General features: G+C 46.2%; 1 protein-coding gene across 2 annotated transcripts in view; it reads right to left on the bottom strand.

The window, feature by feature from the left end:
- MAN1B1 (mannosidase alpha class 1B member 1) overlaps positions 1-26,707 on the bottom strand; it is a 373,555-nt gene that overhangs the window by 126,017 nt on the left and 220,831 nt on the right. For both annotated transcript variants that reach the window (XM_078642044.1, XM_078642045.1), the window contains exons 5-7: positions 22,423-22,538; positions 21,634-21,819; positions 10,696-10,844 (exon numbers count right to left, since the gene is read on the bottom strand). In XM_078642044.1, coding sequence (XP_078498170.1) covers positions 10,696-10,844; positions 21,634-21,819; positions 22,423-22,538 — 451 coding nt within the window. The remainder of the gene's footprint in view (positions 1-10,695; positions 10,845-21,633; positions 21,820-22,422; positions 22,539-26,707) is intronic.

The following is a 26,707-nucleotide window of genomic DNA, read 5'->3' on the forward strand; positions in this document are numbered from 1 at the left end:
CCAGAATTGTGGAACCTCTGATCCTGGGTAGAAAAGCCTGTAATCCCAAGAACACTGCAAAAACACAGTTGATGGACAGAATGTAGAACAATGTCATACATTCACCCCAGTACAAGGATCTGGGCCTAAATCCATCGTTTTTTTGCACTCCACACCACCCTGGGTTAGACACTGGCTATATGCAATTCAGATCTGACCCTGTGCCTCATGGGAACAGTCCAGTCCGAACTACCAAGCCATGTCTTTCCCAGACCGGAATCAAGCATCCAAGGACCGGTTTCTGGCTATCAGCCTGGATAGCTTGACTCCAGTGGTGTGGAGAGCCTGGGACTCGCATACCCAGCCCACTCGGGGTGAAAATTGCAAAAAACACAGTTGGACAGAATGTAGGACAATGTCAAACATTCACCCCAGTACAAGGATCTGGGCCTAAATCCATCGTTTTTTTGCACTCCACACCACCCTGGGTTAGACACTGGCTATATGCAAATCAGCTCTGACCCTGTGCCTCATGGGAACAGTCCAGTCCGAACTACCAAGCCATGTCTTTCCCAGACCGGAATCAAGCATCCAAGGACCGGTTTCTGGCTATCAGCCTGGATAGCTTGACTCCAGTGGTGTGGAGAGCCTGGGACTCGCATACCCAGCCCACTCGGGGTGAAAATTGCAAAAAACACAGTTGGACAGAATGTAGGACAATGTCAAACATTCACCCCAGTACAAGGATCTGGGCCTAAATCCATCGTTTTTTTGCACTCCACACCACCCTGGGTTAGACACTGGCTATATGCAAATCAGCTCTGACCCTGTGCCTCATGGGAACAGTCCAGTCCAAACTACCAAGCCATGTCTTTCCCAGACCGGAATCAAGCATCCAAGGACCGGTTTCTGGCTATCAGCCTTCATCAGCCTGCATAGCTTGACTCCAGTGGTGTGGAGAGCCTGGGACTCACGTCTGAGCATACCCAGCCCACTCAGGGGTGAAAATTGCAAAAAACACAGTTGATGGACAGAATGTAGAACATTGTCATACATTCACCCCAGTACAAGGATCTGGGCCTAAATCCATTGTTTTTTTGCACTCCACACCGCCCTGGGTTAGACACTGGCTATATGCAAATCAGCTCTGACCCTGTGCCTCATGGGAACAGTCCAGTTCGAACTACCAAGCCATGTCTTTCCCAGACCGGAATCAAGCATCCAAGGACCGGTTTCTGGCTATCAGCCTGGATAGCTTGACTCCAGTGGTGTGGAGAGCCTGGGACTCACGTCTGAGCATACCCAGCCCACTCGGGGTGAAAAGATAGCCTGGATTCAAGATAGCATGGCGGATGAGGATTATGAATCCGAAACCGGTCCCAGGATGCTTGTTTTCGGTCCATGGAAGACATGGCTTGGCAGTTCGGGCTGGACTGTTCCCATGAGGCACAGGGTCAGACTGATTTGCATATGGCCATGTCTGAAATGGGGTGGCTGAGTGGGCTAAAGAATGGTGATGGATTAAACCCAGATCAGTTGACTGGGGGTGAGTGTTTGATTTGCTCAAACGCTCCGTCCATCATCTCCTTTTGTATCGCTTTGTTCGCCCTAAGTGTGGCAGGGTATGCTCAGACGTGAGTCCCTTGCTCACTTGGCCACTGGATTCAAGATAGCCTGGCTGATGAGGATTATGAATCCGAAACCGATCCCAGGATGCTTGTTTCCGGTCCATGGAAGACATGGCTTGGCAGTCGGGCTGGACTGTTCCCATGAGGCACAGGGTCAGACTGATTTGCATATGGCCATGTCTGAAATGGGGTGGCTGAGTGGGCTAAAGAATGGTGATGGATTAAACCCAGATCAGTTGACTGGGGGTGAGTGTTTGATTTGCTCAAACGCTCCGTCCATCATCCCCTTTTGTATCCCAAGAACACTGCCTTTAACTCTAGGAGGTTGATGTGAAGATGAGATTGTTCTACTGACCAATGACCTTGAATATCTAATTCTTCGAGATGTGCCCCCCAACCTTGCAGAGATGCGTCTGTCATCATTACATAACTGTGATGCTGAGGCTCGAATAGCAGACCTTTGGTTAAGTGTTTTCTGATTGTCCACCATGACAGGGCTCTTTTTATCTGAGGCGAGATGGACACCCGATCTTCCAAAGATCCTAGAGATTGAATCTACTGTTTGTCCAGAAGTTCCTGAAGAGGCCTCATATGTAGCCTGCAATTGGGAAGCAACGGGATACAAGAAGACATCATCCCCAACAATGACTTGTAGATCCTTACTGAAGTGAACTTTTTTGTTTGCAGAAGAGGTGCCAGATTTAGTATCTTGTGAACCCGTTCTTCTGAAGGGTAAGCTTTCGCTTCTTTTGTGCGAAGCATGGCTCCTAGAAACTGAAGAGATTGAGATGGGAGAAGACACGACTTCTCCATGTTGACTTTCAAACCGAGACGACTGAAGAGATCCAAGCAACGCTGCAGAGAGCTGTGTTTCCTGAATTGAAGCACCTTTTATGAGCCAGTCGTCTAGATACGGGAAGACTTGGAGACCTTGAAGTCTTAAGTGAGCTGCCACTGGCGCCATACGCTTCGTAAAAACCCTTGGGGCTGATTTCAGACCGAATGGCAAGACTTTGAATTTGTAGTGGCGCCCCGTCACCATGAAGCGAAGACATTTTCTGTGTTTTATGAGGATCGGAATATGGAAATAAGCATCGAAGAGGTCCAGGGATGCCAAATAGTCCCCTCAGCAAAGAAGTAGCAATATTTCTTGAAGGGATAACATGCGAAAAGAAATCTTTTTGATGAATTTGTTCAAACTTCTCAGGTCCATTACCTGTCTCCATTTCCCTGTAAGCTTTTTCTTTATCAGAAAGAAATGTGATTAAAGCCTTTCCCTCGTGGAGGATGTGGCAGGGGCGAAGCTAGAGCTTCTGTCGCCCGGGGCTATCCCCCACATTGCCCCCCATGGCAGGTAGGGGGGGTGCGGGGGAAAAGGACTACGACACAATAAAAATATACATTAGAAAATGGAACGGCGAATCGGTCAGTGCACACACACCCAGACCCCTCTATGGCATGAATCGTAACCTAGACAAGTTCCTACTGTATAGGTAGCCTGGAGAGAGAGGTAAAAATTAAATGTCACTTACTTAGATTAGGGCAGGATACAGTCGTCCTGAAGTTGAAGGCGGCAGCTACTAACTCGAGGACAATCACTGGATTGAAGGCTGGGGCCTATGGCAGCAGACAGTGCAGTAAGTGAACACAGAGTGACACCGGCCAGCCAGCCCATTGCTCGTGTGTGTGAGATTAACCAACCAGTGCCAGATAGTAGCAGAGGCGCAACTAGAGCCACATTTCAAGGGGGGGGCTAGGAAAAGATTATAATTCTTCAAGCAATAGGCAGAGTGGAGATGCAGGGGCTCTAAGAAGAGATAAAAAAAAACCAACAAAGCCTCATTAACAAGTACTCGGGTACAGCTGTGAGTGTGCCAGGGAAGCTGTCACAGCCTGGGCTGCCACACACGACGGGGGCTGAAGCACTTTGAGCCCAATGGAACTTGTGCGCCTGGGACAGTCAGCAGTAGACAGACACTCAGACTGCCTACCAGTCGTGCACAACAGACAACACTGCACACTAGTCACTCAAGTGTGGAGGGGTCTCCTAGTCTCCACTCTCCGACCCTGATAATGACCCTCACGTCACTCAGAGGGAGGGGCTGCGGCCTGGCTCAGGCAACGGGAAACACACTCACCAACCAAGCTCTAGTCATTGGGCAGGCAGCAGCCAGCAGCGCGGACTGCTGAGCACGCGGTGCAACTCAAGAAGCCTTATGCATGTGGGCCGTGGATGCCCAATTAAACACGCCGGAGAGGATTCAGGTGCCAGATACTTTTTTTCTGTTCTCGGCACCGAGGTTGCGACGGAGGCTGGGTTATTCATCAATTTTAACCCTTCTTCCCAAATGAAATCTATAATTGGGATTGACCGGACGGATTTTTCGTGATTCTTCTTTAAAGTCATAAAGAAAACACTCTGCTTCTTTGACTGGAAGCGGGAGCTCAAATCTTTTTGAGGCCTTCTCCATGATATCATGGAATCCCCCAATATCTTGCGGAGGAGAAGTTGCCGGAGACGGCAATGGAGATGGCGTAGTAGGGATAACGTATTCATCCCATTCAGTCCCAACTGGGCTGTCTTGAAGGAGTTCACCTTCCGGTTGATCTCTGTCACTTTCTATTAGATCATCTCTGATTGTAACAATAGGAGGGGAACGCATTTTTTGAGTTGAAGGCGTAGGTAGAGGTGAAGGCTGAGCCTTTTGAACCGGAACTGGACTTGTTACGGACTTTGAGGCGGAAGTGTTAGCCTCTGGGATACGACGATAGTAGTCGTTTATCATATGGCGAAGATCTGTTACCAGGGAAATTGGCATAGAAACAGTTTTCTTTCTCACCTCCTGCTGTACTTCCTCTTCTTCCTCATAGTCGTAAGACTGTTGAAAAGACTCATATCTCTTTTCTGTCACTGGACGATCTTGGAATTAAAAAGACTTCTTGTACTTCCTGGTGGTACTCATCATCAGTGTCTTGACTTTTTATCTGCTGCTGGGATGGACTATAAGCTACTCTAGATTCCTCATCCTCTGACTGCATTTCCAGCCGAGTTGAAGGTGGCAACGGTGAAACCTTGGTCCAACTGGTAAAGTCAGTAGATTTCTTCGCCGTTGACGAGCCCGTCAACGGGTGGAAGAACTTCGAAGACAAAGTCACCATTACTCTGGAGACTTAAAATGTGTCGTCGACGAGTCACCCGTCGACGAAGTTGCCCTCGTCGGCGAAATTCGGATTAATGAGGTTGTTGTCGACGGAACGGTCGACGACGGTGTCGACATTGATCTTCCCGACCGACGAGATCGACGTCAAACCCTTCATCGACAGTGTTGTCTCCGTCGTCGACGAAGCTGTCGCCGCCGAAATTGTCGTCGACGGTGTCATCGTTGTTTTGACAGGAATTACAGCTGGAGATACTCCTACCTTGGATGAAGGAGCAGATGACACCTCCCTTGAAACAGTGGATCTTTTCAGCGGTGTTCGAGGCAAAGAAGATGAAGAAGCCTCTTTTTCTTTGTTTTTTTTGCTTTTTAGCAATCATTTTTTCCTCAGGAGCAGAAGACTTTCTTTTCTTGGGAGTCTGAGGAGCAACTTCTTCTTCAGAGTCTGAATCTGTAGTGGCTTTCTTCTTTTGAAGCCACAATAATAAACGTGCCTTCCTGTCCCTTAAGGTTTTAGCCGAGAAGGTTCTATAATGCTTGCAGTCTTTAAGGACATGCTTAGGGTGGAGACAGTATAAGCAGTCCTTATGTGGATCCTCAGATAGGTTTTCCACAGGATATGCAGGGCCTGAAAAGCCTCTTTTTAGAGCTGTCAGCCATTGTAGGTAAAGGAAATAACAGTACCTAAATCCAGTAGGAAGAAAACTTTCAGTTGAGAAAGGTGAAAAGTTCACAGGAACTAAACTGAGCAGAGCTCAGGGAGACTCTTCACACGAAGGCGGTTGGAAATCTGAAGTATGATGGCTCTGCTGGGGAGTGTGATGTCAGGGCTGGCAGCTGATCGGCTGAGTTTTGTTCCAAATAATGAGGTTTGGCAACCAAATATAATGGTACCCTATGGGACTTTCTATGCAGTGTTTTACTCTATGATACTGCTTTAGTCATTCTGTTACTGTGAGACTCCCACCATGACGATGGGGAAGATACAAGCATGTGAATCTATGAAAGATTCAATACTAGAGAATAGCGCTATTTAAAATGATAATGTTGTCAAAAATACAGTATATCCTCCAGAATTTTTCCTTGTCTGTGCCTCGAACCTGGTTCCAGACAGTGTTTACTAAAATCAATCAATCAATTTGCATTTGTAGAGCACACTACTCACCCGCGAGGGTCTCAAGGCGCTAAGGGGAGGGGGGGGGAGAGCTGCTACTGCTCTAACAGCCAGGTCTTGAGAAGTCCCCTGAAGGTGAGCAGGTCCTGGGTCCGTCGCAGGTGGATGGGGAGGGTGTTCCAGGTCTTGGAGGCAAGGTGGGAGAAAGATCTGCCACCAGTGGTCGTTCGGTGAATGCGTAAATCGGTGGCGATGGAGAGGTCAGCGAAGCTGGCGGTTTGGAGTGTAGAAGGTGAGGCGTTTGTTGAGGTAGGTTGGTCCGGCGTCGTGGAGTGCTTTGTGAGCGTGGGTGAACAGCTTGAAGGTGATCCTCTTGTTGACGGGGAGCCAGTGCAGGTGGGCAGTGATGTGGCTGTGACGGGGAATGTCGAGGACAAGGCGTGCGGAGGCGTTCTGTATGCGCTGGAGTCTTTTCTGGAGATTGGACTGCAGCCTGCTGCTGACGAGGGCCTGGGTGACCGTCCTCCTGGTTACTTGGCTAAGCATCTAGACTGACCTTTGGTAAATGCGTCCAATGGCTATACACTGGGGCATGGGTACGGCGGACAGCCAACTGTACTACTGGCCATCACAACTGTTGATGGTGAATGATTGAACAAGCTTATTTACCCAAGTCCTCTGTTTAAAAAAAAACTTATAATAACTACCTACGATATGCAACCATATTTGAAAATGTTCTCTAGCCCTAGGCACAGATTTGTCCTCACTCGATTCAGAATGGACACTTTCCATCACCTGGTTAGTTTCCCTACAACAAATGATTGGTCCTCAAATCTAAGTAACTGCCCTTGTGATAGTATGATGGCACAGAACACCATGTGTTGGCCCTTCTAGCAGGTTCACCCCTAAACTTTTTGCTAACTTTTTGCTTTTATATGCGACTTGGTGTTGGTCTCGCAGGGACGTCTCCTCTCTACGGCGGCCAGGGCTCTTCTCGTTTGCTTCTTTCCTCGGTCCTGGCCAGTGCGGGGTAGGCTCCCGCCTGGGTCTTCTTCGACCACTCTGGGAACCACGGCAGTCCGTGGCGCTCCCGGGAGCCCCGGGGAAAGACGCCGACTTCTCGCTGGCGGTGCAGGAGCGTGGGGTGGGCTCCCGCCCACTTCATGTTTCCCGTCGAAGCACTTCCGGGCCGCTCCTAAGCCCCGCCCATGTCAGCAGAGGCTGCCTGACTTCCTGGTTTAGCCGGGCTGCGGCGGTGATCCTGGGGGCGAGACACGGGGTAGGCACCCGTTAAATCAACACAAAGCGGGGTGGGCACCTGCTAGGAGGCACAAAAATCGTCATAAATGCGGCGTGGGCAGCCGCGAAAAAGCGGTACAACGCCGGGTGGGCACCTGCTCTACCCACAGCCAAGTGGGGGAATCTCCCTGATGCAGCATCGCGCTGCGGGTACTAGCTGTCCTCCTGGGGGCAGAAACACAGCGCCTCCAAGCCCAAAAGTAAATCAAAGCGCTTTGCTGTAGGGAGAACGAAGCACTCCCAGGGCGCTACAGCAGAAAGGTCCTGTGGGCAAAGCTCAGGGAAGTCCCTCAGGAGGTAGGGGGCAAAGGCTGGGCCCAGGGGCCAGCTCACAGGGCCCTCCACAGGGAGGCAGCACCCAGTGGCGGTATCCTCCTGGCGCCCAGCAGCAGCAGGCCCCCCTCTCTGGTCAGGAACAAGAGAGAACATTTTACATGGGGTCACAGACCCTTTTTATACACACATTCCCTTAGTGACAGAGGTGCAGGACAGAGACATCAGAAACTCTACAGGAGGTAGAGCCAGCATTGTGAAAGTAAAGCACTGCTCTGGAGCACTTTGTTGTGCTCAACCACTCTCCCTATTCAGAGGACAAGCTAGGGTCATCAGTCGCACCACAGGGGGCGGAGCCAGCATTGTATAGGGAAGGCCCAGCCCTATTCAGGTCCCAGGTGCAGCTCCTCCCTGCCATCAACATGCAGATCTCCCCATTCACCACCGGGCAGACCCATCCTGACTCTTGGAGCCAGGCACACCAGCCAGTCCCAGCCAATCACCAGCCAGACAGTGAATTCACCTTTACTACACAGACATGCCAACTTCTAGAAGTGGCACTTCCACACTAGATACAATAAACCCGCGCACATCATCGCGCAGCATTTAATCACACGAATCTGCACATACCAAACTCGAGCCTGCATGCCCCACACATCAGGAACTACCATGGACACATACATTCCCCATGCATTCCTATGGGAGGGCAGGCCTATCTCACAACATGCACTCAGAGTGTGCACGCACTTTACACTGGGACACAGTGTTAAAGTGAGCAGAAGCCAAAAACTACCAACACCAAGTCACATATAAAAGCAAAAAGTTTATGGGTGAACCTGCCAGAAGGGCCAAGTCCAACACCATGTACGTGTTTTTTTGTGCAATTTTTATAGCAAGTGGGGGAAGTATTACATTTTATCATTTTTAAAGTCATTACAGTTTACACAATGTCGTCCCGCTTATCTCTTTGTACAATCATTGCCTACCGCTGAGACTTGCTGTAGAATGTAAAGTTTCTTGTGGGCTGTATTTTACGCTAGAAAGAACATTTTACTGTTATGATTAATTATGATTTAAAGCACATAACTAATTAATTGATTTATGATGCATCAATTCGTTTTTATGATTTCTATAAAATGTACCTCCCAAAAAAATGTAATTCAGGGAATTGTTATTATAAAACAGAATCGTGGACTGTATTAAACTATCAAGTGTTTGGGTAGGATTGCAGAGCGGACCCTGAGCTGAGGATTTTTCATCCCTTGCCCTATAGCTTTCTTCTGTCTTAATTCTCTGAATATGTAATTTGGTTGTATTTCCGAAAACTGTGTTGGCTATTACTGGGGCGGGGGGACTCAGGGCATGATAATTATTAAAACAAATTGATTTTAAACTTTATGGTCAAAATGAAGACAAATATCAACCGTACTTGTTTACGTATTTTTGTACTCTGCTTTTATGGTCTAATTTATTTAGATCGAATAAAGTTGTTACTGACTGATTAGAAAAGCAGCGGATGGCACAATCCCACTTTCTGTCTAGAGGGGGTGCTGATAGGACCAAACAATATTTTTGACTGCTTTATGGAGACCCAATCCCTCACTCCCACCATCCCTCCCAGACATCATCAGAGTGGTTCTCTTGACATGGCTATCCGCGCTGAGATGGAGTGGATGGAATTGTAGAATTATCCGCGAAACTCACCTTTTGAGAGGCAGTTGGCTGCATCAATAACCATCCTTCAAAGGATTTGAGACGTGGGATTTTATTGGCATCTCTACGGTGGGAATTTTTGGCGGGGCTCCCATCTAAAATCCTTCCAAGACCTTCAAACGGAGTACCCTTTACTTTACATAAATCGAAATTCTTCTATATGGAATTACATCATGCAATTTATTTCCATCGGATAGTTCTTTGTGACATACCAGACTTCAAACCACTTGAAGCAAAGATTCTTGTGGGCCCTATTGGTAAAGGAGGTATCTCTTGGGTTTTCGTTGTGATTAATACACCAGCTCCACCAATAACTTTCAGGTTACATTGGGAGGCCTGGCTGGGTTCTCTGGACTTGGACTATAGAGACTCTTGAATGTCGCACATGGTACTTGTCATTCACTCTAGACTCCAGCTCAAGTACCTCCACATGGATTGTACAACAGCTGTAAGATTATGCAGGACAAGAAACTGGTCGCAACGGTCTGCTGTCGCTGCCAAGACGGGCAGGCTCATACCTCTCATGTTGTGTTGGACCCCTTATTATGCAGTATTGGTAGGAAGCGTTTGCCTCACTGACTAGGGTAATTAGGTAATCGGTGCAACCATCCCCACCCATTGCACTGTTTGGTATAGTGGAGGATTTTTAGGGGGAAAAAATGAGATTGCATCCCACAGGGTTTTGGGACAGTTCTTGCCAAATGAGACACTGCTAAACATTGGAACTCTACGTCCCCTCCAATCTTGGCGAGCTGGTGTCCGGCGATGGATTAGTGCACAAAAATAGACCAACTGATCTAAATCTCCAGGGGCTGGATCTAAATCTCCAGGGGCTGTCTTCAGAAATATAAGACGGTGTGGGAAAATGGTGGGCATATTATGGTCTAGTCTAATGTCTGATATTATTTAGACTCCGCCGTTGAAGTGATACACATTTACTATGCTGCCAGACTGTTGATTGTGTGGTTACTGATTATCTTGAAAATAATAAAATTTGATGATAAAAAAAAGTAACAAAAACTAGCACTATCCTGAAATGTTAGTGAATGTGCTGCAAACGTATTTATATTTCTGTTATAGATATAGACACAACAAAACAGAAAAAATATTCCTTGCGGAATCATTTGCATTTGGGAAATCGTGAATCAAAATGTAGACCTTCCAAATCTTAAGTTTTTAGACTAACAGCACTCTTACTCCCTGTGCTCACAAACAGCCACCACCCAATACGTATTTCACATGTCCGTTAACTTTTTGCTAATGGGATGCCAATCCTGGAATGACACATACCAATGGAATCATTCAATTTTTAGAATTCAGGTAGAAAACTACTTGCCACTAAAGCAAACAATTAAGAAACACTCTTATTCCCTGGCTGGAATTGTGTTAACAAATACAAAAAATACATTCATAATAATTAAAAGGGCATTATGTGCAGCTTTCTGAGCCACAGACATCTGATTTTAATCAAATTTTGTTCACAACTGACATTGTGAACTTCAGGGCTGGGGAGCTTAAAGCCACCACTTACTGCTTTATCGAGGAAGAGGCTGTCTCCTGAGAGATGGTAAGTGCTCAGTAGTCCACCAAGAATGCGAATAGTACTCTCAAACAGATTGACGTCCACATTCTTATCGAAAGACAGATTATTCATGACCCACTTCTTGGCTTCATTGAATTCTGAATGGGAAAAATAAAAAGCAGTAGAAATCTTAATAAACTTTATCAGAACTTTCTCAGAAATATCACATTATGGACTCCAAAGTAAAAATCCACATGCTTAGGTGGAGTTATGCTGTTGGTCAAGCAGGTGCTACCATCTCAAAGTTCATACAAACCTTGATTCCACCCCCCGGAATGAGTGACACATTTTATCAGATCTGGATCTACTGAATTTAAACCTTGATGGAACAGACGGTTTCTTTCAGATTCTACCAGTTCAAAACAAAGACCGATACAGAGCTTTCATTCATCTTAGTGCTCCATTTGTCAACTCCTTGGACTCACTAATGAAATGTGATGAAGTAGCATGGCCTGCTGTTCGACGAGTAGTCTGAAAACAACAGGAGCTACGTAGCTAAAAGATTACATGATATTGTGTGCCGCATGGTAATGTCAGCACTTGCTAAAGGAGGTAGTTGGGTGAATTTGTCCTATCTAGATGTAGTGTTCATCAGAGGTGACGCCAAAGAGTATAACAATTAAGCTCCTGTGAGCAACCAATATTAGATTTCCAATCATTGCGATGACAGTAAAAAATGTACAAAGACTCCCAGGGCGATTTTAGAACTTTTTTCCACCACATGGTAAGAGGACCCTCATGAACCTCTGTGAAAGTGGCTAAGGAAAAATAGAATATCAGGAATCTAAAAATGAGATCTATGGGACTCATTAAGTCAATTCGTACCAAGATTATGACTTAAATTTCTTCAAAGTATTGCCTTTAAAGGTTCTCGTGCTGGCCAGGTTCTCTAAACTGACCATATGGTTCAGCACAGAGAGCAAAGGATGGTAATGCTAATTTGTATCATGCCCTCCTTAAGGTGCATTGCAGTACCTCTCCTCGGTTCACTTGATAGGAGATGCCTAAAACTACAGGTTGATGTTTGAGGCAAATGCAACTGGGAAAATTATCGTTGTTAAAGCACGTAGGACCAATCGGGAAACGCCAACACTCTGTGATTTACTGAAAAATAGACGTTAGAAGAAAATCTTCAAAAGAAACGCAAAACATTTTTTTTCCCTACTGCCAGACTGGAACGTTTACATATTCTGTGATTATACCACCACAAAATCACATCGCTTTATTACATTATTTTGAAAATAATGGTTTGTTGGGCACAAAAAATAACCAATTTGCCATGAAAAATGCCAAAAAAACACTTTTCATTCCTCAAATCATCGGGGGCCGGAGTAGGGGAACACAGCACCAAAGGTGCAAGAAAGCAACACAGTCACAACAAGCATTGGCAAAGTCAGTAGTTCTGGCTTTGGCTGCCAAAACTTTGGCTTTGTCAATTTGTGTCGTCATGTTTTTTGCAAAACAGTATAGGTGGAAGAAGCCACTGAGCCGTAACCAATGGAAATAATTTTTGGGCATAAATCAAAAATGTTTTTGGGTTTAAAAAAATAAAGAAGGGCTATACTATGTGTGTAGATGTGTGCCTTGCAAAAGAACAGAATGCTGTTATTCACAGTGAATGGTGGAGGAAGGATAGCCCACTGACCCAAGCCCTGTATGCTTGTAGAGGGTGGAAGAAAAATGTGTATGAAAACAAGAGACTAATGGAGGAAGAGAACGGTCTGAAAGCCGCGATGAGCAAGTATATGATATATTTTAGGAAAATCAAACGATCTAGGCCAGACGTAAAAAGCTGTTAATTCATTAAACATACGTAAAGAAAAATCTAAAAGACATCAAAATGATGGCAGAGGAAAAAGGAATGAGATATAGCAGTGCCTCTCCCTCATCACCAAAAAAGGGCAACAAAAACAAGCTAATAAAAGAAAATAAACAGTATCTAACAATGATACACTCAAGAATAGTCCGGGCAATTAAAGGGTAAAAATAAGAGGACTAAAAGATTATACCGTCTTTATTGGTATAGGGCCTCTTCACATCTGAAAAGCGTAGGGCAATCGCTTATGCAGTGAAAGAGAAGGAATCAGGGGTGTCAGGAAAAATATTCTCTCGCCGGCTTCCTATAGAGTCCAAGTTCTGAGACGTCAGCAAAGTTGGAAAATAGAGCAGTAACAAATAAAAGGACAAGCAGGGTGACCGAATGAGTATCATTTCCTTCGAAAAAGAGTCCTGATATTTTTCCAACTGCAGACATTAGATAGTCTTTAGAAGGCCACATTCATCTGGTCCAGCCCAAACACACGTTCCTGCCCTCTGCGGCATTTTAGGAACTTAACTAACCTTTGCATCTCTCCCAAAGGAGTGTGATGCTCTCGGAAATCTAAAAACTCATCAACAATGTGCTGGTCTGTAAAGGGGCAAAAAGAACAAGTTACTTACCTTCGGTAAGGATGTATCTTTAAGAGACATACATTAGTTATAGATACCTTACCTTAGAATTACTCCCAGGCGTCAGACTGGATCCGGAGAATTTTTCTCTAAACAGTACCCCTGCGAGTTGGTAGGTGGCTTCAGTCAACTCTGCGTCTGCCGTCGGCTTCGTGGTCGCTGGGATAAATTTGCGTTGTCTACTTAGATGCCGCCCCTGCGCGCTGACGTCAGTTCTGACACGACTTTCCAAGCCAGATGTGCGAGCCATGCAAGACACTGACCACTGCTGCACAAAACTCGGGCCCTAAAAGGGAGTCCCTTACACTAGAAGTCAGTCTCAGAACGGGGAGGAAGGGTGGAGCGGTAAGGAATCTATAACTAATGCAGGTCTCTTACAGATACATCGTTACCGAGGGTAAGTAACTTGTTCATCTGAAATAGAACATTAGTTATAGATTGCTTACTTTAGACCAGATACCCCAGCAATGCCTACCACAGAGGTGGGTCTGCGAACTAAGTTCACACCAGAAAGTCCTGGAGAACAGAACGGCCAAAAAAGCAGTCTCTCCAGACTTGGCTATCCAGGCAATAATGCTTGGTGAACGTGTGCAAGGATGCCCACGTGGCTGCCTGGCATAAGTTAATGAGCGGAACTCAATGACCCAAAGCAGTAGAGGCTGCCATCGCCCGGGAGGAGTGGCACGCAGTCCCACTGGAGGTTCTTTTTTCGCCAATGAATAGCAAATTGTAATGCATAGGACAACCCATCAAGAGATTGTGAGTTTGTATACAGCCCGATTTCTTGGCGCCCACATACAAACGAGGAGTTGATCGTCCACCAGAAATTCTTTAGTGCAGTCAATGTAGAAGGACAGCGCACATTTTGGGTCCAGATGGTGGAGTCTCTCCTCATCTTTGGAAGGGTTGCGTAGGCGGGAAGAAGGTGGGCAAAGTGATGGTCTGACCTGTGTGAAAAGAGGTGACCACTTTGGACAGAAAAGAGGGCCTAGTGCGAAGGACCACCTTGTCCGGATGGACTGCTAGAAAAGGAGGCTGTGAGGATAGAGCCTGAAGCTCACTAACCCTGCGAGCAGAGGTAATGGCAAGCAGGAAGGCAGTCTTCAAAGTAATTAGTTGAAGAGGACAGTTATGTAGTGGCTCAAAGGGAGCACACATGAGGTAAGTAAGGACAAGATTCAAGTCCCATTGGAGCATTACGAAGGAGAAGGAGGAAAGAGATGAGTAATGCCCTTTAGAAATCTATTAACAATTGGGGACTTGAAAAGAGAAGGCTGATCAGGAGGGTGGAGAAAGGCAGATGTGGCCGAAAGATTGCCTTTTAGAGTGCCCAGAGCAGAGCCCTGTCGGGCCAAAGATAGAATGAAGAGGAGGACCTCCGAAAGAGGGGCAGAAAGGGGATCCATAGCCTTTGCAGTGCACCATTCCACAAATGTGTTACATTTACAAACGTATACCGTTTTAGTGGAGGGACAACCGGCTGCCAAGATGACATTACAGAATTTGGGAGGGAGGTCGAAAGCTGTCAACTGCCCCCACTCAAACTCCATGCAAGGAGTTGGAGGCTGGACAGGTTTGGGTGGGGGACCATCCCCTGCTGCTGCGACAGAAGATCCTCCCGAAGAGGCAGTCTGATCGGAGGATCAATGGCCATGCTCAAGAGCTCAGGGTACCAGACTCTTTGTGCCCAGTCCGGAGTCACAAGAATGACTTGCGCCCGGTCGCGCTTGATCTTCTTCAGCACTCTGGTTAGAAGTGGTAAAGGCGGAAAGACTTAAAACAGGCCGTAATTCCACTCGCTACGAAAAGCATTGCCAAGCGAGTGCTGCCTTGGAAACTCCAAAGTGCAGAACTGCTGACAAGGAGTGTTCTCTTAGGTGGCGAACAGATCTGAAGTAGGCTCTCCCCACTGCTGAAAGAGACGTTGCACCATCTCTGAGTGGAGACACCATTCGTGATCCATCATACACCGACTGCTGAGCTCATCCGCCCTGGCGTTCAGAGAACCCCCAAGGTGTTGAACCACCAGGGATATGCCCTGATGTTTCAGCCATGTCAAAAGGTGAAAAGCCTCTTGACATAGGGTCCACGACCCCACCCTCCTGGTTTATTGCAGTACCACATGACGGTGGTATTGTCTGCGAACACCTGCACTGCTCTTCCTCTGATAGAAGGAAGGAATGCCTTCAGTGCAAGGCGGATGGCCAGGAGCTCCAAAAGGTTGATGTCGAGACCAGAGACCACTGATCTCCGCCTCTCCCAGGTGACCATCCCATCTCAGAAGTGAGAGGGATCTGCCGCTGACCCAATCCTGGTTCTTGAGCCACCACTGCAAATGATGTGCAGCCCCCTCTGAGATCTGGACGATGTCAGAAAGATTCCCCTGATGCTGCGCCCATTGCAACTTCAGGTCCCACCGCAGAACCCACATATGCCACCTGGCATGATCCACCAGCAGGATGCAGGAGGTCTAGCAGCCTCAGAGTCAATCTCACTGAAATCCGGGAGAGAGGCTGAAACATCAGTATTAAAGCCCGAATATCCCAGACTCGCTCCTCGGGAGGATAAGCCCTAAACTGAGCTATATCCAGAACTGCTCCAATGAAAAGGAGCTTCTGAGAGGGAATCAGGTGTGACTTCGGCATGTTGATAGTGAACCCCTGCAAGTGCTAGAGGTCCGCTGTAGTCTGGAGGTGGGAGACGACAGCCTGGGGCGAGCCCGCCTGCAAAAGCCAGTCGTAGAGATAGGAGAAGACTGGATCCCCTGATTAGCACAGATGAGCTGCGACCACCGCCATCACTTTCGTGAACAACCGAGGGGCGCTGGTAAGGTCAAAGGTAAACTGAAAATGCTCTTGGCCCACCGTGAACCATAGGTAACGCCCATGGGCTGGCAGGACGGGAATATGGAAATAAGCGTCCTGCAAGTCACGCCCTACAATCCAGTCTCCGGGGACGAGGGCAGACAAGACCTGACCCAAGGTTAACATTTAGAACTTCTCCTTCCAGGGGAAGTGGTTGAGAGCCTTGAGGTCTAATATAGGACGCAGGCCGTTGTCCTTCTTGAGGACCAGAAAGTAGTGGGAGTACCAACCATGACCGACTTCTGGCACAGGGACCCTTTCGATAACTCCCTTGGCCAAGAGAGCTGCAACTTCCTGGCAGAAAAGGACCAAGTAATCCTCCGACATGCGATGGAAGGATTTTGCATGAAGGGAGGGGTAGTCTTGAAGGGGGTAGCCCCTTCAGACTATCTGCAAAAACCACCTGTCCGATGTGATGTTTTGCCAGTGGGGGAGGTGATGGCAAATCCTGCTGCCCGCTGTCATCTGGTGACCCTGAAAGGTCGGACTAGGAGGGCTTGGAGGCTGCTGCAGGGGGGTTATGGGTGGACTGGCCCGCCCGCTCGTCCCCAGACCCACATCGCTAGGTCCCCCATCCGTGACCACGCACAGGCTGGGCAGCTTGTGTGAATTGATGGCTAGACTGGGTCAAACGGGTGGGGCACCCCTCCCGTAACCACAAAAGGGGCAAAAAGCAGACTGCACGGGGTGAGAGGTAGCCACGAGGCCCAGGATCTGGCCGTAGTCCTAGAATCCTTAAGGCGCTAGAGTGCAGAGTCCGCCTGGTCACCGAAAAGGTGACAGCGTGATAAGGGCATGTAAAGTAAGGTGGATTGGACATCCCCAGAGATAGCAAACGTAATCAAACAGGTGCAGGTTCTCAGGTCTACTGACATGGAAATCGTTCTGCCCAGGACCGGCGGTATCCAGCCCACATCTGATAGTGAATTTAGCTGCGTCTCTACCCGCTGCCTCCTCCAGGCACTGTAGCAGCACTTGCACTACCATATCCCACACTGTATGGGTATAACGGCCACAACAAATATATAAAACATGCATATATGGATGTACGTATGTGTTTTGCAGAGTTGCATATACATGCCACCCTTGATTACTCACTGCAGTCAGTTTCTTTCTGTGCTATTTAATGCAGATCCTGAACTCTGACCCATCTTTATCAGTTTTTTTACCAACTCCAAATTACTTTGAATTTAGCAATGTGACAAGGGAAATGGCGCACTCCAAGACCACACACTTTAAACTGTGCCATGAGTGCAGGAAGCAGATGACGGTCACAGATACACACATAATTTGACTGTGGTGTATAGGTGCTAGACATAACTTATGCTTGTCCGATAAGTGCTCCCTAATTCACTGAAATGCAATCCAAGAACGAAAAGCTAAACTCTATATTGGAGACCACAAGAAACAGTTGCGCTCGAAACAACAATCCCGTACCTAGTCCAGGTCTCGCTCAAAGTACTTGGGTGTCATCAAATTCAAGTCATGTCGTACGTGCAAAAAGGGCAAGGGGGCGGGGGTTCTCCCTCTCACCACTCCTACACAGCTGCAGATGATACTATAAGGCCTCAAATCCACAGGTATCAGCCTATTTTGAAGCTGGTCTCGGCGTGTACTGAGTTACTCTAGTTGCACTGAGTTATAGCTATTGATGAAAATTAATTGAAATGAAAATAGAATTTATAGAGCACACTAAACCCAAAGGTGTCAAAGCACTGGGCCAAAACTATATCAATCCAACCTGAAACCTAGCAGCAGTTAGTGAAACAAATCTTTTAGGAAAAGAGCCATGTTTTACGATTTTTTTTAAATGCTGTAAAGGAATCTACTTCTGAGATGTGAGCTGGCAGTGCGTTACAGAGTTTGGCAGCGGCAACGGAGATGTACTGCTCTCCCCATCTGGCTTTTTGGTATCTTCGAATCACCGTCTTCTTACAGCACGAAGATCTAAGAGGTCTGCATGGAATGTACCAATGAAAATCGAAGTTCACTTAGCCGGGACCTTTGTGGTGCAATGTTAGAAAGACCATGTAGAGAGCCTTAAAAGTAATCCACTTTCTGGCTGTGAGCCAGTGAGGGGAGCAAATCCCATCTCTGACAGACATTTGTGAATGTTCAGAATGAGGCAGGCATCTGCATTCAGAGCCACTTGAAGATTGTTCAAGGAAGAGCTGATGAGGTTGACATATAATGCATTACAATAATCCAAAAATATAGTGAAAAGAGTTTTGATAACTGATTGACGCTTTTTCAGAGGTATGGAAGGGAAGATTTTTCTCAGAGACCTAATGATAAGGAAATATGTGCTAGTGGTACGACTGACCTGTGTGTCAAAGCTAGAAGCGCCATCAAAGATAACACCAACATTTTTTGCTGACTTGAACCGTAACGGTACAGGGTCGCAGGCCTGTGGCCACCAGATGTCATCCTGAGTTTCGAACAATAACATCTCAGTTTGGTCTGTATAAAGTTTTAAAAAGTCATCAGTTATCCACCTCCTAATGCTAGACATGCACTGGTTGAACTACAACGGATAAATTGTCAGAGATAGACACACTAATCTGTGTGTTGTCTGCGTAGGATAAAACTTGGAAACCTAAGAAGCGCAGAAGTTACGAAAGAGGGGCCACATACAAATTAAAAAGAGTTGGGCTTAGGTACACCCCACAGGGACGGCTTTAAGCCTACGCCTTGAGGGCACCAAAGCTGTTAATTTTACACCCATTAGATAAAAAAAAAATGAGTGGAGACGATTAAGGGCAGTCCCACAGACACCAACTTGCTGTTGTCGTTCAACCATATGCAAGGACGAGACAATATCTTCACTACTTTGAAAAGCTGCTTAGAACAATTGTTAGCGGACCTAATTTTCTCAGTGAAGAAGGATGCTTTAGCCGAGCCGATGGAGTAGTTATAGCCAAGTAGCAGGGCCTTGTGCTTTACTTTTTTGACAGGTACTAGGTTTGCCTCCCATTTCAGCTTCTTCCTCTGCATTGCTATCTTAAGCTCTTGAGTTCTTCTGAGAACCAAGACGCTGTAGGTTTGCTTCTGGTAGATATTTTGACTTTGTGGAGCCACAGTGTCAAGAGCTGCATTAATCCAGTCTTGAAAGTCTTCTGCTGTAGAAGTTAAAGAACAGATAGATCTAGCTGTAGAGATATTAAGTGCTGGTTTCGGCAAGAAATGTATTTGGAGGAAGCAGGACCCGCACCTGCTATACACTGCACGACGTGAACTTTGAATGCAATCACCTTATGATCTAAAGAGATGGCGGTTATCAATAGTCAAATCAAGATGATTGGTGAATACACTATCAAGGGTATGGCCCACCTAAAGGGTAGGAGATTTTACCAACTGGGGAAAACCGAAATTTGACTCAAGTTCAAGTAGAGAGGCAGAGCTTTTACAGGAGGAGCCTAAAAATGAAAATTAAAATCACCAAGAATAATAAATTTAGCATGCACAAGAAAAGGTTCCAGATTCTGACATGGAGCCTCTGGAAAATTAGCTTGTAAGCTCAGAGTACGATACACCAGGAGACCAGAGAGGGTGTTATTGGGGAAAAGTTTGAACCTGAAAATGGCTACTTCAGAGGAATCCTCTGGATCTTACTCACTGATTCTAAAGTGCTGTTAAAGGCATCACATGCAGTGACAACTGTCCCTATTCCCCTGCAGCCCAGACGTTGGAGCTTGGAAATAACGTAACCTGACTGGACAACTTAAATCAGATCAGGACCAGAATCCTCTCTGTCCCAAGTTTTGGTTACAAACAAACAATCCAGAGATTGAATCAGATCATGAATTTTATGTTTAATAAGGGAGCAGGTATTAATTAGTTCACCAGGAATCTTTTTTACGATCATTGGGGTCCTTCCTTACAGCTTTGTGTTCTCCCCTTTCAATCAGTAAGGGAGCCCTTGGAGCACAAAGTGTGTTGAGATGAAAGTTGCAATTGGGGCAGTCAATGACTGCTGGATTGTGCAGATTAAGTTTCGTCCTGCAGATCCTCTCACCCGTGTGATGGTAAGCTGTGGTTCTAAACTGGCAGCATCTCTGGCGCCCTCCAGGCGCAGGCAGGCTCGCTTTTGGCGTGCCTGCTGTGTAGATGCACCGGCATGTCAGTTTTAAGGCCCAGCCTCGAAGGGGGCATGGCTAAGGCCGAAGATAGCACCCGTAAAAGTGGGGGGGGGGGGGGAACAAATAATACGCGGAAGTCCAGCAACTCATATCCACAAGTGGAGACTTCCCTTCACTGTTACTATAGTAGCGAAACAAGATTAACTAAAATGAGATTGTGAAGGAAAACAAATAAAATGAGTTGAAATGCACTTAAAGTTTCTGCAATGGTACCGTACAGGCAACTCCTTAATGGCGATGGCAATCTTCTTCAGTAAGAAAGTCGCAGAGAACTAAAAAGTCTAATAAAAAGGTGGACCGTAGAGTAGCCTCAGATGTACTGAAGAGGACTCGTACTAGGTCTTTGAGTGACATCAGCTTCCTTGCCAGTACGACAACAGCCAAAATCAACAGAGATCTTTCATGTCTCAAATTTGGATCACTGAATGACCTTTGTCATCATGCTATATGACGGGCAATGGGCCGGGAATCAGTACATCTATATATGTGAACTCAATCAGTTGTTGGTCACAGACTCCATTTCTGCTATAAGGAAGTAAGGAACACGTACACCCAAGAGGCAGTAAATAGAAAAAGAAGGTTCTCTGTGATTTATGAAAAGGTAGATGGTTTTCAAATCTCCCAAAATTTGTCAGGCATGGTGTGCCAGAGTTTGAGCGTCATATAATGGATGAACGCGCACCAATCAGCCAGTGTAGTCTGATTTCACCCGACTATGTGATGTGAAATAAAAAAAAAACACTGTCTTGCTTCTCCATAGAAATTTGCTGCCAGATCATCCCACTTGGTGGGTCATTATACAGAAGGAAATGGTAAATAACAATAAGTCACCTCTTTCAATCACTGGTAGGTGTCTCCTATTAAGAAGCTCCCGTAGTTTAAAAATGAGTGCAGAGATGCGAGTCCTCGGAAATTGAAACTTCACACATCACTGCTCATACTCATATTGACAAACCAGCATATCTAACATCTAAGAAGATTAATTTAGAAACTAATTATTTTCAAAAGGAGTAGGTATCATTTTCCCCTAAAAATAATGTATTCATTCTCAGGATATTCATGTTAGGATTCTAGATATTTGGATAATTTAAATACATTGTATTTGCTATTCTGGTAAGCATGTAAACGTTACTGTTCAGAAGTAAAGGAGTGTCACAGTAAAAGTAAGATTAAGTGCCGGGGAGTCAATGTGAAGGTGAACTGAAGTGGCAGAATGACAATATGAAGTTGTCAATATACTGGTCCGCCAATAACAAAAGTGTCAATGTGGTGACATCAGCTATACTGCTGGCAATTCCTTTCAATCACTATTCCACATTTGTGAAAGGCCCTTATTTATTTCCCACGGGCAACAGACTAAGCATACATGGCACTATAAGACACAGGCACTTTGTTGACCTAAATCAAAGATATGCTTAATGATATCACGCGCTTACCTTCTTTCAAGCCCAAAATCCACATGGTGTCCAAAGCATCGATGAGTGTGAGTCCAAGTCCAAACCACTCACTGAAAGACTTGGAGATGGGTTTTAGTTCATCGTGGCCCCAAGCAAACTCTTTGTAACCTTTCCATGCATGGCGGAATGCTTCAATGACAGCCGCTTGACGCTCATTAATAGGCACTGAAAAGAAAGACCACACAGGACAACATCAATCACGTGCTCATCTATTCTTGCAGTGTTCAGGACAGTCCTCTGGTGAGAGAAGTCTAAAACGATTACAAAAAGAACATTTAATCCGTCTGCTGGGCTCACTTCTACACCGGCACTGTCAGAAAGCAAAAGCATTCCTTTTTCAAACGTGCACCATTTGCGCATGGGCAACTTCCATAATAATCACCACGCGGAACTCATGAATTTAGTGATCACCCTCCACTTCTTCTGTTTATTGTACAGTGGAAGGCCCTTCCACATGGTAGATGACACAGAAAAGTTTAGAAGCGCCCTCATTAGGGTAAAAGTTATTAAAATAACAGCCGACAACAAAAAGTAACTAAATGATCAGTACATGAATGATTTAATTCACCCGGCATTCACAAATGCATTGACAACAGTTAACATAGCAATGAAGACACTTCAATAAGTGCCAGCTCATCTTCGTTGCTGTAAACAGCACCAAGGACCCCCACGCCCGCCTCTGTACATTATAAGGAGTGTATTAGCCATCTGATACTGGGAGTGAGTAAAAAGCAGGAGGCTGTATGGATGTGAGGCAGGCCTAGGTACCTGGCTCCTTCTGGTTCTCAGTCTCCCCATGAGTATTTGGAGGCTTGCTGGGTTCTTTTATATTACTGGATGGCGGCTCAGAGCCCTGCTCTGGTTCGATTACTGCTCCACGCCAACTGCAAGAGAAAACATTTCAAATATGTGATATCACCAGAAAATATTGATATTTCATTTAAAGCAAGAATGGGGACCTAGACACAAGGTTCATCGTTCCTGGCAAATAATTATCACTTTTCCAATTCTTCACAAGAGCACTATTAGACCATACACTACATTCCAGGCACTACTATTTTCCAACTGTTTCCCCTGCCTTAAACTGCCATTTTTCTCTAAAACCATTGCGAGGTTGGTCTTCAACCAGATTACGCAATACCTCCTCAAACAACACCTACTTACACCCTTTCAATCTGGCGTTCTCGTCATCCACAGATGGAGTCCTATGAGGCCTCCAATTTGGGAAGCATAACTCATCATCATTGCCTCGCATTTGTGATTGATCATTGTTTTCAATAAGTGCAACATACTCACCTATGGGCCTCTTGGCCAAATAAACCTTTATCAATCAGCTGGAACATCTCAACAACCTGCTTAAAGGAAGGCAACCCACAATTCTCCTTCACATGTGATAAAGTCCATCCCATGATATTCCTTTGCTGGCACAGCCTTAAAATGATGTTCCTTTCGCTGAGCTCCTTGCCTTATCTTTTGTCCATAGCATTCCCTTTGGACACCCAGCAAGCTTTTCCATCTCGAGATTTATCTAGCACGACATAAGAACCTGATGAAGATGATGATAATTATGTTGATGATCCGGCCTGGGCATTCTACATGTTTTCCTCCATTAGTGTGAACATCTCCTCGTAGCTTCTCATAGGACCTTGATGGAGACCGGGCTTTTTCCTGGTAACACGTTTTCTAGATGCCCTTGGAACCTCAAGAAGCAGTTACAGATACACACTCCCTGAAATACCAATAACTACATTTTTAGGCATTTACTGTAAGGCGATGGCAAAAGTGAGCTTACTGGAAGAAACTGGTGTAGGTGTAGATACTCAAATAAAAATAACGTGTATTATATGCACAAACCAGAATGTCTAGGCAGTGCTTTACAGTATTATACTTTAATTCCCTTACAGATCTAATAGCAGAGTAAAATTAAAACAGTACGTTATCTTATAATACAAAAAAAATAAAGGACATACTCTGACTCATCTTGGGTCGCAACAAGGAATTTGTGCGCACTCGCAGAAGGAATGCAAGGCACCACATAGAGGCATACCAACATTAGGCCTAGGCATGATTTCTGGCCTGCATGAGTAAGTTGGAGAGGTAATTCACATACCATTATCTCTACCGCTCAAATGTGTAGGTCCACAAGCAGCTCTTGGATAGCAAATGGCTGGAGACCTTTCTGGGGTCACATGCCACCATTGTGCACGGAAGACACACATCGTAGATCACTATCTTAAAGTCGAGGGAGCATGCAATCTCACAGGTCACTTGTACCATTATATTTGGTGGGATGGGGGCAGTCGCACCAGATGGGAAGCGAAGGAAGGCTACACATACTCTGTTTACTCTACTAAAGGGAGCCTGTCACATATGGGAGAAAGAGCGTCTTGGGCAACACACTTTGAAAGCTGTTCTCACAATAGGTTTCTTTAGCTCTTCTCTCTCATTTGCTGGCTAGGGCACAACGTGGGCTACTTCTGTGAGCTGTAGAGATGATGGTGAAAGCCTTGTTCTACTTTGTGTTGGTCCTTGTGTTGGGTTGCAAAAGCCTTCGTCCAGGCAACAGTCCTCACAACACTATTTGAAGCAGCTTGGCTTTCATTCTGGGGCTAAATAAGCCAGATATACAGCCAGCAAGATATTCCGAGCCGTTCTGCTTTGGGTTACTGCAAAAGAGGCACTTCTCATTAGTCCACAAGTCTGGTGTCTACAGTGTGAGTGGAGAGCCACATTACCAGCATAATTCACTGGTTTTCTGGATTGGGGCACAGAGCTTATTCTTGAAGTTAAACATGAAATGAACATTTGACACAACTAGTGTAGCACCTCAAGTTCTGAGAGGGAATCAATCCTCTCCAAGTGAATCTTCCTTCAGTCACAGTTCATTCTGATGTCATCAAACATCCTATAATGTTAAAGTGCCAATGACGATGGTGAGCATCCCATAATACCATACCATGCTTATTTGTATCTTACAGTCCTACTACCAATAATGTTTGTTTCTGTACCTCAGCATTCTTGCCACGGATGGCTACAGTATAGAGAGACTGGGTAGTTTGTAAGCCCCTGGACCTAGGGCACAACGTTTTTTTAAATGTTGCTTCTTGCAGGCCATAAACTGGTTTGTTCTTTGGGCGTATTATAGTGAGACGAGCACAAAGTCATTCCATGTTCCACTAGAGATTTTAGGACTCAATCCAGACACAAAACAACCTGGCTACAATGACCTGTTCAGGGAGAAGGAGAGGCTGGAGCAGAGCAGTCACATGCAGAAGGTCATAAAAGGGATAGCTTCTTAAAGACCCATCCTGCTTAGCAAGACAACCTATATTCTCGGGTTTGCATAGTGGGGCTGTACAAACACTAGAAAGTTGCAGTTATGACAACATTTATGGATCTACCAGGGATGGCCTTTAGGCAGACTCCGCCACCTGGGCTGTGGATAAAAAGGCTATACCCCACACCTACCAACCATTGGTCATGTTGTGGTCTGAACATTGGTGACTCAGGTCCAAAGGTGGTTTACTCTAAGTTAACCCCAACCCACCAGAAGTCAGGGGATTCATGCCATGAGCCTAATGTGCAGGAAATTACACTGGGCCAGTTAGAAATCTATACTACTATAATAAAGGAGAAAGTTTCAGGCTTTGAGGCGGGTAAACTCCGGAACCACTGCGCCAATCCCGATACACCGTAGAAATCGTCAGGGTGTGTAGATGGTTATAGGCTATATAAAGTTTAAAAATAAACCTTATTTAAAAATTAAGATTTTTAAAAAAGTAGTCCCCCTTCCAAAGTAGCGCCGGCCGCGACGTGCGTGCTCACGTCGAGGAGCGGCGTCAGAGGAGCTCCGGCCATGGCGCGGGGGAGGAGCGGTCACGTGAAGAGCAGCACGGAGAGGCGGACATGGCGCGGAGGAGGAGCGGCGGCGGACAAGCGGTGAGGAGCAGAGCGGCGAGGAGCTGTGAACTCAGGAGCGGCGGAAAAGGTAAGCAGGCGGGTGTCGGGCCAGGCGGGGAACGGCCAAAAGGCAATGTCGGGGCAGGCGGGGGACGGGGACTGACTCAGGCCACGCGAGGGTCGGGCCAGGCGGCAGGCGGGGGGACGGGGCGGGCGGGGGCACGGGCTGCAGGAGGGGAACGGCCAAAAGGCAATGTCTGGGCAGGCGGGGGTCGGGGAAGGCGGGGGACGGGGATTGACTCAGGCCACGCGAGGGTCGGGCCAGGCGGGGGACGGGGCGGGCGGGGTCACGGGCTGCTGGGCAATGTCGGGGCAGTCGGGGGTAGGGGGAAGCCTGAAAGCTCCCGGACAAGGTCGGGACGGGCTGGGGGAAGCCTGAAAGCTCCCGGACAAGGTCGGGACGGGCTGCTAGTATTTAAATAAGAAGAATGGTGGGACACGACTACTGCACCAAGAACACTCAACAGTATGTCACCCCAAAATAAAATACTCTAGTCCCACTTCTTCAGATCATACAACCATGCACCTACCAAGTTCAGAGGTGAAACATACTACTTAATTATCCCAATTTGTGAGACATTTAGGAAAGAGCAACTGTATGGAGACATTGAGAAAAAGGATGTAGCAACGTTTGAAATCTCAAACTGTATCAGTGATTATGGAACCAACACAAAAACATCTAAGAACAATGCAGGGAATTGTGCCACCTACGATACAACAACTGCAGTACATTCAATTAAACGCCTCGTGGAATGTTTATTTAAGTCAAACATCACACAAACTAAGAACTAGGATTAACACGCTCCAGTCCACAATAAGAAATGGAGATGCAAGGTTGTGCTTAGCAAAGCATTTTACAGAATTTCAAAACACAGTACTTCTATTACGATTTTAAACGTGTCAAGAAGTAGCTACACCATCAAGTTAGGAGGATATAAATGTAAGGCTTCAGCAAAAACACTATGTTGGATTAAAGACCTAAGTATAATTGCATTGATTACAAAACACCCATTGAAAGGAAACTTATTTGACAGATTACACGCCATTTCTCCTGAAGAAAGAAGCGAATCACCCCCATAACGTGGCAAGAAAT

Source organism: Lissotriton helveticus, chromosome 5_1, assembly GCF_964261635.1.
Source record: "Lissotriton helveticus chromosome 5_1, aLisHel1.1, whole genome shotgun sequence".
Taxonomy (NCBI): Eukaryota; Metazoa; Chordata; class Amphibia; order Caudata; family Salamandridae; genus Lissotriton; species Lissotriton helveticus.